Consider the following 12,337-nt stretch of genomic DNA (forward strand, 5'->3'; position numbering starts at 1 on the left):
GTGGTTGATACCCTAGGGTTATCAGCCCCCACCCGTCGAAAGGTGCAGTATGAACTGACGGTCATCTTGGATGAAGTTCCAAAGCAAGAGACATTGATGTCGTTCAACCAGGCAGTAGAGGCTCCTGTCCTCGAGTTAAGGTCCAAACCAGCCACAGTTTTGACTATAGAACGGGATCTGGACAAAAAGCACAGACAAGCATTATTAGACCCGCTGTTCCTGTCTGCCCATGCATCTCCATAGAGTTTAGTTGTGCAGGCTGCAACGACTAACTTGAAGACTATATCTTTCCCTTCTCTGGCCCGAACAAGGAGAGCAAGAGGCTAGACACATGGCGGAGGAAGGTTTTTGGCTCTGCAAGCCTTGGCCTCAGGTGCATCTACGCCTTATGTACCCAGGCCACATTTTCATTTTGGCTCTGTCATCTCAGAGGTAGCAGATCACATCCCAGAGGGTGAGATGCGAGAAGATTTTGAGGCTCTTGTGAATGAATATTATTATTAGGGTAGTTATTGAGTGCAGGCCTAGCTTCGGAGAGCAATAGAGCGCTTTACAATCATGATGGCGAGGAGACCTCCTGCCATGTCCTTAGGCTTGGACACAATGGAATGTGTAGCCAGGACGATGGCCACCAGTACCATAGTTAGGAGATGCTCATGTCTGAGAACGTCTGGTTTTGCCCCTGACCTCCAGGAAAAACTCCTGACATGACATTTGATGGCAACAACCAGTTTGTTACCAAAGCTGACGAAACCCTGCAAACATTCTAGGCCTCAAATGCAGCAGCAAAGTCGCTGAGACTGGAGCTTTAACAGCAGAAACCTGCTAGGGGCTGGTGATTTCACTCCTTCACCTCTTATGCCTACAGAGGAAGAGGCAAGCCGGTGCAGCGACACCCCAGCAGGGGCCGCAGTATGGGTGACCCCAGAGGAGGTATAGCTGCCTCCACTGTGCCCTCTGCAGCTCCAGGCTCAAAGCCACTTTGACTTAGACATCCACCATCACTCCCCTGTGGAAGTCAAAATATCCCAATTCGGAAAGGAATAGTTTCTTTCCATGTCTGATGCCTGGCCTTTACAGGTCATGTACCAGGCATACAGTCTCCCTTTTGCTCATCTCCCTCTAGACCATCCACCAGATGTCCAGTTTGTTGCTCCGGACCCTCTCCTATTGGAAGAGGTTTGTCAGCTTCAGGAAACGGGTGCCATAGACCCGGGCCCTACTCGGAATGAGGCAAGGGCTGGTATACAACCTATTTTATGGTGCCAAATGAGGAAGGGGCCTCCGCCCCATCTTGGATGTGAGGCTTTTGAACAAGGACAAGTACAAGATGGATATCCTAGCCCAGATCCTTTGTGCCCTGGACCTGCAGGATTGGCTTGTCTTCCTGGATCTCCACGATGCATGCTTCCATGTGCGCATCCACAGAAAACACAGGCAGTACCTGAGGTTCATGGTGAGTAATTTATTGCCTTTTATTTGGTCTCTCTTCGGTGCCCAGGGTTTTCATCAAGCTGCTGGTAGTGATAGCGGATCGCCTTAGAAGGAAAGGCATTCATGTTTTTCACTATCTGGATGACTGACTCATATGAGCTTGCTCCCCAGGCCAGACATCGGTGCACTTCCACTGGATGTGCAGCTCGGCCTATTGCATACCTTGTGCTTCTCCCTGAACTGAAAGAAGTCTCTGGTTTGCCTCCCCTCTCCCCTTACTTGTTCCCCCCACCATCCCTCGGCACTACCTGAAATTTCATCAGGCCTAATACGACAGTCGCTTGTTTTGTTCCTCCCCTCCATTTCTGCACCCCTCTCCCTCACCCTTTGTTTTTCTCCGCCTCTACCAGAAATGTCATCAGGCCTAGTACGGTAGTTGCCTGTCTGTTTCCATTTCCTTCCCACTCTCACCCTCCCTTCCTTATCTATGTCTGGGAGATGCTTTGACAGTAGAATGGGACTTAAAACTACTCTGTGCGTTAACACCAATCCCTTTCATTCCGCTGATTCTAAGGCGATTACGCCTGTTTGGGTCCATGATGATGATGATGATGATGATGATGATGATCGATCTGGACTGGGTCAGAGATCGTGGTACCCAGAGTTACTAGACATGGCCATCTACCCTCTTTGGCGCCTTCCATGAGAGCGCTCCTCTTCTCACATTCAGAGGGACAGTCCTGCACCTGAACCTCAACAGTCTGAACCTTCATGCCTGGCTGCTGAAAGGTTGCTGTATAAGGAGCGGGATTTGTCGGAGGATGTCTTTGACCTGCTCCTCTCCTCTAGGAGGCTTGCCACCAAATCCATCAATGCATGCCGGTGGCTTACTTTTGTGGCTTGGTGCCGGGAGAGGGAGCTGGAATCTTTCACTTGCTCCACATGCTCTGTTCGGCATTTTCTGCTTTCTTTGGCCTACAAATTGGCACTGTGAAAGGGTACCTTGCTTGCTGCCATTTTTGGTTTTCAAGAGAACCCTGGAGCAGGGTACTTTTTTTCACAATCCTGAAGGTCATGCAGTTCCAGCAAGTTCTGTGAAATCTGTTTCTCCCCACCCCCAACACAGTTTGTTGTTCCGTCGTGGGATTTAATTTCAGTGATAACATTTCTCATGGGTGCTTCATTTGAACCCCTTTATTCTTATTCATTAAGATCTCTCACCCGTAAGATGATTTTTCTGCCCGTGATCACTTCCGCTATGCATGTGAGTGAGCTCCGTTGGCAGTGGGGCTTCCCTACTTGTTTTTTCCGAGGAGAAGTTGACCTTGTTAGTGACCACCCTTGCTTCAGAAAGTGGTGTTTGATTTCCATCTCTCTCAAAAGGTCCATCTTCCTTTCTTTTTTCCTCCGCTTTGCCCTTCTAAGGCAGAGGTACAATTTCATCAGCCGGACATTGTGTGGGCCGTCAGCTACTAAGATTCTCGGACGGGAGAGACCAGGAAAGTTGATAGGCTTTTCGTTGGTTATGCTGGTGCTTGTGCTGGCAGGGCTGTCACCAAACAGACCCTGTCAAGGTGGATCATGCTCTGTATCTCGGAATACTATGATCTGGCTGGTAAGGATGTACCTGAGAGTCTGCGGGCACACTGTACCAGAGGGCTGACTACTGCTTCGGCTCAGCAACGTGGAGTCTCTGTTCTTCATATTTGCCAGGCAGCGAGGGTGACTTCTTTGATAACATTTGCAAGACATCATGCTTTGATTCTCAGTGGTCAGGATGCTCATTTTAGCTGGAGTGTTATTCAATGTTTTCTGGTTGGGATGGTGTCCTTTCTCTCCTCCTTCTTCCGGGTCTACGTACTACTAAAGGAGTCTATCAAAGGGAAGTTATCCATGGGAGGAGGGACTCCATTGGGCGAACAAATTACTTGCCTCTCGGTAAGGTAATGTTGTTTATGATGGATTGTTCTCCCACCAATACTTAATCTCCCTCCCTACCTTCCCTTCTAGTCAGATAGCTTGTACACCTTAGTTCTGTGGTCCCTCAGCATCCGAGTGCTAGGGGGAAGAAGGTAGAACTAAGGTCACATGTCTGGTGCAGGGTGCATATTGTGGGGTATATTGCCCAGCAGAACTCCCCTACCTCACCAAACTAGATCTCAGCAGTCACCAGCAGAATGGCTTCGCTGGCTCTGTTGAGCACTATCGCCTTGCATTAAAACTACACTTTGCCGTCTCCAAAATGATGGCTGCGCTGTTTTACCAGCCACACATGGGGCAAGATGAAACACAGAACACCCTGAGAATTGCTGCCAGCAATTTCTTCAATCGCACCAAATAAATGAATTCAAAGGCAGCACTGCTATGCTGCCAGCTCTAAACTTTTTCACCGAGAAAGAAAATATTCTGCCTTTTAAAATGACTGCGCCCTGATGCTCTTTCATCTGTTCAATAGTACACAGTTCTGATTCAGTAAGACCCAGCTAGGTCCCTCCATATTCAGGTTGTGTTCCAGCAAAAAGGGGGCATGTCTCATTAAATGGCAGGCTGTGTCAGGCAAGATCTGTGAAATAACAACAATTTCACATCAAGCCGTACGCAAAACGATTTCCTTTTTGCAAAAAAATGACACAGATAAACCCTTCATAAAAAGCTTTCTCTCTCTTTGTTCATGTAAGTTTTATTGGACCCTTGCTTTGAACAGATTCCTGTGTAGTAGCAATTGACTATGGCCATGAAAATGCTCAGAATAAAGATAAAAGGAAAAAATGCATTTGAAAGTGACAGGAAAGGAAAAATGAACCATGTGTAAATTAGTGCTTTTTACAAACATCTGTTTAAAAGTGAAATGTTGTATGAAGGCCCTGTCCTTGCATAGAAATGTGTTGGGGGTTTGTGTTAAAACATATATAGGATGTTTAATGCCAACAGTCTCGCTTTCTGATTCAGGAAAGAAAAAAAGAAAAATAAAGTTACTGTGAAACTAGCAGGACATGTTTTTAGGCCCTGGCTTCAACGGACTGACTACAGGATCTACCTTCCCCCCCCCCCCCGAGTGTACCAGCATCTGGGGCCTATGAATAGGCAGAGGTGAAGCATTTCACACCCTCATCAGACTCTGTGGCATTGCTCCAGCCAGGTACAATGGATTTCTGGGACACGTAGGTGTGACTTTTTTAATAAGCACTTCCCCTCAACTTAAACTGGGGAGCTTCAAAGACAAATCCATGGCACACAGAGCTAGTGCCTGCCAGTTGGCTGTGGGTTGAAAAAAAATGCCCTTATTTGGAAGACAATGCTGGCCATTTGGGGCAAAAGACTGTTCTGAATTAATAAACTTTAAGACTTTTATTTCTGCAACCGGGAAACGCAGGAATGCAAAAGTTTAACAGTTTAAATGTAATTTTTGTGGCATTAAAAAAAAGATATTGTGGCTTTCCCTAGCATGCATAAGACGCAAACGGCAGAAAAATGTAAATCGTGGTAGAAGTATACTTGGGCAACTTTAAAATGTAATGCAAACATGCTCTGTGATAATAGGTACACACATATACAATTGTAGAATCTTAGGTGAAATATTACCCACTGAAAAATGTGAAAGATTATTAGGAGGGTGAAATGATAAAGTACAGACTTGGGAGTCGGAATGCCATGCTCTGTATGAAATGTGTCATTTGCCTATGTGATTTTCAAAAATGCCACAATTGTAAAAATGTGCAATTTATGTCATAACTGGTTTTTGGCAAAAATGACTGTGGGAGGGCATGGGCAATTTAAGCTCACACCATAAAACTGATATCATGTCCTTGAAGCCCAACCGGTTGACAGGAAGATGGTAACAGTAAATCTTGACCAATCCAGTTGTTAGAGGTATTGCAGGCCAAATGCCTGCCCCCCATGGTAAACCTTGTGATGTCTCCTGCCTTTATAAAAGAGGGAGACTCAGAGAGACAAAGGACACGCTCTTCTGAATTTTCCAGCTCCTGCGCATCCAGATATTCCAACTTCACTCTGCAAGATTCCAGACTCCACTGCCAGGCCAGAGCATAGCTGACCCTATCCAGGCAGGACCATTGATCTAGGAAAACCCCACTAAAAGTCCCAAGAGATTCAGGGAGAAAGGGAAAAGGTGGCTGAATCCTCAGTGGGATTATCCAGTGCTGCTTGCTTGCTCTGCTATCCGCTTTATCCAGCTGAGGTGCCGCTGTGCAGTGACCAGACCATTGCCCAGCTGTTTTCTTCTGGGAGAGCTTGCCTCTGTGACCAGATATTGCCTTGCTGTCCAGAAACCCGGTGCGCTGTCCAAATAACCCATTCAAGTGCTTGTTGTGAGTATTTCCCTTGCCTAACATCCACAAACTTCATCCTTTGCTCTGTACCTTGTATTAGGTTCCACCCCATAGAAATCCCATAACTGCCCTAGCAGAAATCCTTAAAACTGTCAGAATCCTCTGTGCATCCTGTCTGTGATCTCTAAGTGTTAGCGCCATTCTTCCACTCATTTCTGTCTTGTGTAAATCCTTAGTACTATTTTGATTAAACTAATTCATTCCCACATAAAGAGCCACACAGCACAAAGGGGTTACACTTGCAAAGTAACCTGTGTCACGGGAGGCATCTCTTTTCTAGCCACTAAAATATTGTTTCTGTAAAACTTGTCCTTTCCTTTTTAACCCGATTTTCTCTGTCAACTGTTTTTTTTTTTTTTTAACCAAATATCCTTTCCCATTGAAAATCTCATCCATTTAGAGTCACTCTTTCACTTGCATATTATCCCAGTGATGTGCATCTGTCATTCAGCATAAAAACCGTATTCCGATTTGGTCTATTTCACCCGTTTTTCAAACCATTTTGACATTTAAACCTGTGTAAATTAGCAAATGTAATTTCTATGTGTGTGATTTGGCTGCACTGTGTTGTCACTTCAAAGTTGAATTTTGAACTGTATGCCCATTTTTGGTACCTTGCCTTGTAGTTGCTAGTGTTCTTACATCCCTGATACTGTTATAACTCCTATTTGCCTCATTCATTAAACTGCACATTTAAATTAAATATTTTGTAATTCCAAGTGCTATTTTATGCAATTGCAAAGGTTTGAAAATCCTATTTTACCTCCCATTTCGTGGTTGAAGGTTGGATTTTAATTCTGTTTGCTGACTAGTATACTCCTTGCTGCTCCTTTCTATCCACTCATTCGATTGATAGGGGTTTGAGGGAGCATTGCAGGGGGGAATCTTAACTCTGGTGATTTGATTTGATTTTTTTAGTATTTATAGCGCACACATGATGCAATTGAGAGCCAGTGTAGCTCTCTCCGATAAGATGATACATGGGTAAATTTGCCCAATTTAAATATCAATCTAATGGCCGCATTCTGGGCTCTCTGAAGTCGCTGAAGTTGTTTGGCAGGGATGCCCATCAATTGACTATTACAATAGTCAAGGTGGGCGCTAGTTAGCGCCCCTACCACAGCGGCATGTGCCTCCTTGGGGATATAGGGAAGTGCTTGTCGTAGCATTCTCAAGACAAAGTAGACTGCTTTGGTCTTTGCTCCTACCTGTGTTTCACTCCCCAGGTCTTCTTGCCACATACATCCCAGATTTTTACATTTAGAGACAAATTGTAGATTTTTACCCAGCAGTGTTGGGACAGGCAGTTTTTTTGCAGCTGTCAGCAAGTGCTATCTACCCGAACAGTAAAATTGCTCCCATTCATTTGTCCTTTGGATATGTTATAGTAGAAGGTCAAACTAAGTGTATTTCATCAATGTACCTTGTAATTATCACCCCATTGGTGATTGCTGCCCAATATTAAATTTGTGTGCTTTTCTTTTTATTTAAATTAAATAAATATTCTATTACCACCCACCGGCTTGGTTCATGGTCCATTGTGACCTGGGGTATTTGTAAAAGGGGGTGTGAGATGGGTTGGGTGCCAGCTCAATCCGAATTCTAAGTGAAAGTGTTTTAATTGTGTGCTGCATCCTAGGCTAGTGGCAAGAGTCCTGGTCTGGTGTGTGATGCCCAATTAGAATCCTTAACAATATAGACATCGTGCAGAGCTGACACAGAGCTGCTCTATGCCCCCCTGTAACAAAGGACAGCTGTGCTGAGAGATGGATATCAAAGGTCAGGAACATTACAGAGAGGTAAGTAATTTGTTCTTTAAACCTAAACTCTCCAACTGTTGTTTGTAGCTCTTGTATTTCAAGTGTGGTATTTTAGTGGGCAGAAATGGCTTGTAATACTGTATTTGACACCTTCAAATTTTCCTTGATCAGCTCTTCAACATCTTCTCTCCTCCCACTTTTAGAAAAAATACTTTGTGAAAAACTAACTGCGATTTGAATTTTTTTTTGTTCTTAGGTCCGAAGGGCAGTCCAGAAGAGCATGGTTTACATTGATGAACACAGAGTTATGCTGAAGTATCTCTTCCCACTGAATGAAATTGTGGTCGATTTTTATGACAGTTTAAAATCACTCTCATCTGGCTATGCTAGGTAAACTATTCAAAATGCTGACCGCTAAATATTTTATTTTCTGTTTTGCAGACACAATGGGCCTCATTACGAGTCCCGCGGTAACCCGGAAAAACCGGCAGGTTACCGCCGGACCCATATTACCATTCCGCCTCCGTGATTCCTAGAATCACTGGGGCATTACGACCCCGGTGACCCGGGAATTCCAGAGGCGGAATTGTGTAAGTCCCCATTCCCATGGAGCCCCATAGGGTTCCATGGGGATGGGGACAATGGAAACACTGGTTCCGTCTATGACAGAGCCAGTGTTTCCATGTCCGCCTGCAGGCGGGTGGTGTTAAACCTCACGCCTGAAGGACTCTTAATCAGCCGGTCCAGAAAGAAAGGTGGCAGTGGTTTTACCACCACTGTTCTTTCCGGACCAGCAGGGTCGTAATGAAGCCCAATATCTAGTTCAATTCTGTACCATGAAATTCAAGCTGTGGCAAAACCAATAGGTGTGTCTTTGTAAATAGATGATTTTTGCCTTGCTGGGGAAGCTGAGATTTACAAATGTAATTAGACCTGCATGCTTTTAAAGAATTTGCTGTTGACCCAACTTTTATGAACTTGCTTAAAATAAAAAGGTGCTATGGGAGAAGGCATGCCATACAGCGCTGAAAGCAGAAATAATTTTTTTTAGTTGAAGATTTCTTCTTGTCCCCATTAGAAATTAAAAAAATACTTGGGTGAAGTAAATACCCCCAGCCTGGAAGGTGCTGTTCCGCCTACGTAGTACCCTACATATTTTTAAAGTGTTAGTACATTGTTGTTTGAGAATTAGCTCAACTATATTTTGACAGGCAATTTCTTAATTATTAACACATTTAAAATATTTAGGGTCTTGTGCAGGATATGATGTGTGGCAGTGGTGTGGAGATTATATTACTCTTTCAAGTGCTGGCCTGGTCCCAACCAGAAATAAAAAAAATATTTTCTAAAGCGATCGGGAGGACCCTTAGGAAAATAAAATCTATGGGCATGGCTCTGCGGGATCCTGCTGCTGCATTCCCTTTCCCTGCAAGGCTGTAGATATTATTCTAAAAGTGTACTATGGGTCAGACCGCTTATTAATCTATTTATTAACACCCAACTCACTCTCCCCATGCAGGCGCATACTCCATTACCTAGCACATACAAACAATAACAATTTGGCTTTCATTTTAAATGCAAAAGCCTAAGGTTTGTCTACAGCTCTAACAGCCCCTTACTCTGAAGATACTCAAGGTCGGCTATTGTTTCCCGAGCATTGCAGTTAAATTTTAACAAGATATTAGACATTGCTGCTTAAGTAGAGATTACAAGAGGCGAAGGGGCAGTAGATTGTCTGCGATCACTTGGAGGCAGCCGACCATAATATTCCAAGGTGATAAAAAAATAAGCTTGGCCCGGTTCTCAGTTAAATAGCATTCCTTTTGTAACTTAGTCTTATGGTGCTGGTATGTACAGCTTGCTTTTAGATAGCAGGCTCGCCTATGTCGAATTTAGGTGGCAAAAGCAATGTTTTTGTAACCCCATGGGGATCGTATGTGCTCAGAGTATTGGAAAAGCCTTGTCTCATTGTGAGGGGTCTAGTGCCTTATCACACTGTCTGCCATGATGTTGTGTGGATTGGTGTTATCTTTCCAGTCTCAGCTGCACAAACAGGGTTCTACAACAGCAGCTTGATTTCTGTAATATGTGGCAGATTTGGGAATTTTCTGCATAGTATACTGCACTTTTGTAAAATTGGATCCTAGTGTTAATGTCTTGCTTGCTATGAATATCCAACCAGGAGGCTACTATCATATTGGGGCTTTGGTGAAATTACATATGCTGATATTTGCACCTGGAACTACTTTAATGGCCTTCCTGGTTTGCTGACCGCAGAGCCAGCACAACAACCAGAATAACTCGGGTCTCAAAACGGGCCCAATTAAAGTAGTTGCATGATTGTTAGGGTTGGAGCAATTATCACATTTGCATAGGTGTTGTTTACAGTTCGAACGCAGCTACAAATGTTGTAATTGCATCATGTGTAAGAACACTCCAGTTTGGTCATTGTGCTGGAGCTTCTGTTTATAATGATCCAATTTGTATGGTCTTGGTGCTGGCACAAATACATCAATTATGCTGGTGCTCCCATGTTGTAAGTCACAAGAGTGAAACCACCCCATATTTGGCCATTTCACTTGCACTACAACCAGCGCAAATCTGGTCACTGCTCCAGCAGTAAGACCAGTGCAAGTGGGCCATCCGTATCCCGTTGTTTTAAATAATATGGTCTGCATAATTATATTATCTTGGGCTTACTGGCACTGATGTGAGGTGCAGTGTGCCTGAGCACAAAGAGGTACCAGCTCCTCTCCAATGGTTTCACCCACAAGGATGTTATTGGTGTCTAGGCATTTCATTTTTCTCTTCTGAAAATCAACAGCATGATATAGAACCATCTCTATTAAATGTTCCCTCCCGTCCCAGCAGATCCGTGGATTGGACATGCCATGTGCTTGTGCCAGTAGTGCACCAAGGAAAGCCAGTCTGAGCCAGGTCGGATCCCCGCACCTATTCACTTTCTATGTTCACAACATGCAAATAGCCCTACACCTGTTTTTTTCCGCAAACTAAATTATTAGCATTTTTTAACCAACAAGTAACCAGCAAAACCAGAAACCCCCTCCCTCTCCCCCAGACTTCCTCCCGCTCCTGCCCGGAGCTGCCCCTGCATTGCACTCAGCCGGCATACATGTAACATTGGAGCCATCGGGTCAGTAAGGCGATCATATAATGTCCAAGATCCTCTGGGTCTGTGGGCAGATCTGATATCAGTACTTCTCATGGAGATACGTCAACTACATATCCCAGTTCTCCCAAAATGTGGGATAGTCCCCTTGAATGTTATAGGTAACCCACTCCATCGCGAGGATGTGCCAGGTCTTGAATAACCACTCGTGAATCATGGGGGCCTCCCTACTTTTCCATTTTCTAGCCACCACCAGCAATGGAGCCAACACAAGTCCCATGCAAGCCTTAAATTTCGCCCTGACTTGCATCGCCATTTCCCTTTACCAAACACCCAGCAAACATGCTCCCATCCCCAGGGTTAGATCAGTATTTAACATTCCTTTAACCAAATGTGGGCCTAATCCCCCACCCGCTGCAGGCCCTCCAACTTCTTGGCATCCTCTGCAGTTTCACCGGGGTGTAGTGCCACTGAAGCAGCATCTTGTACCACGCCTCTCTCAGCTGAATGGAGCATGGGAGCTTGAGAATGTTGCCCCACAGGAATTTCCACTCCTCTAGTGGTATGGGCCAGCCCAGTGTACCCTCCCATTTCCTCATGTAGGGCCTGGGCACTTTCCAGAGATGATTGCAAATAGTGCCGAGATCAGGTGGGTGGGCCGTCGGCACTTAATGCAATCATCTCGGGAAAGTGCCCTGAAGGAGTTGTGATGTATTTATCAAACGTGGTGAGTTGTCTATTTGCAGCTGTTTTGTTAACGGGGTGTAAGACCCAGTGGCGCAGCTGAAAGTAGCGTAAATCTCCATTGGTCAGAGCACAGCATTGTTTGCACTGCTTAAAAATGTTAATCTCTTGCCTGTTCATTAGGTCCCAGAGTCGTAGACAGCCCGCTTCCCCCATCTCCTGAAAGCCCTCCATTCCACCCTCTGGAGTGAACTGTGGATTACCAAATAGTGGTGTGAACGGGCCCCGCACGTCGAGATCCCCCCCTCGACTCATTAATATATCCCACGCCTTCCCCACTAAGGCTGTGATTTGTGATGCCTGCATACTTATTGGTCTGTCAGGTTTGGCCAACCAAAGGATCTCCGCTAAGGAGGCACCCACCACTGCCCGGTCCATATGCGCTCAGTGTTTCTCATTGTTCCCTGATAGCCACCGCCTTAGCACTGGCAGCTAGGCGACCTGAAAATCCTGGCAGAAGGTTGGGAGCGCCATCCCCCCTTGCTTCTCAGGGCTATATGTACCTGCAGCGCTATTCTCTGCTTTTTATTCTTCCAAATAAAGGTGGAAAGAAGCTTGTTGAGCGAGCGAGACCGGTAGAGTCTGGAAATAATAGAGGAACAGTGGGGGAGTCACCATCTGGATTATTATTTTTATGTTTGGTTATTGTACCCAAAGGTTTCTAAGCGCGGACCCGTGGATCGAACCTGTGTTACTCCACATCATCTTGTTTCCAAGGCGAGCACGTTGCCCCATAGCTAGCTTCCCCAAGACAATTGAGGCCATCTCCCCCATCCAGGAAATATGCAGCGGATTCCATAGCTCAAAAGCCACCTTCAGGGAGCAGATCAGCCAGAGGTAGTTTGCTTCGTATAAAGAGTCCAAGGATTTCGTAATTTTGACCCCCAGGTATTTGATGGTGAACACTGCGCTTGGCTTCA

The 12,337-nt window shown here is 45.2% G+C and overlaps 1 protein-coding gene across 3 annotated transcripts in view; it reads left to right on the forward strand.

Annotated features, from left to right (window-relative positions):
- Positions 1-12,337, forward strand: part of GUF1 (GTP binding elongation factor GUF1) — a 719,613-nt gene that overhangs the window by 536,299 nt on the left and 170,977 nt on the right. For all 3 annotated transcript variants that reach the window (XM_069631727.1, XM_069631729.1, XM_069631728.1), the window contains one exon: positions 7,800-7,933. In XM_069631727.1, the coding sequence (XP_069487828.1) occupies positions 7,800-7,933 (134 nt within the window). The remainder of the gene's footprint in view (positions 1-7,799; positions 7,934-12,337) is intronic.

Source organism: Ambystoma mexicanum, chromosome 6q (genome assembly GCF_040938575.1).
Source record: "Ambystoma mexicanum isolate Mex_15411 chromosome 6q, UKY_AmexF1_1, whole genome shotgun sequence".
In the NCBI taxonomy this organism is placed as follows: domain Eukaryota; kingdom Metazoa; phylum Chordata; class Amphibia; order Caudata; family Ambystomatidae; genus Ambystoma; species Ambystoma mexicanum.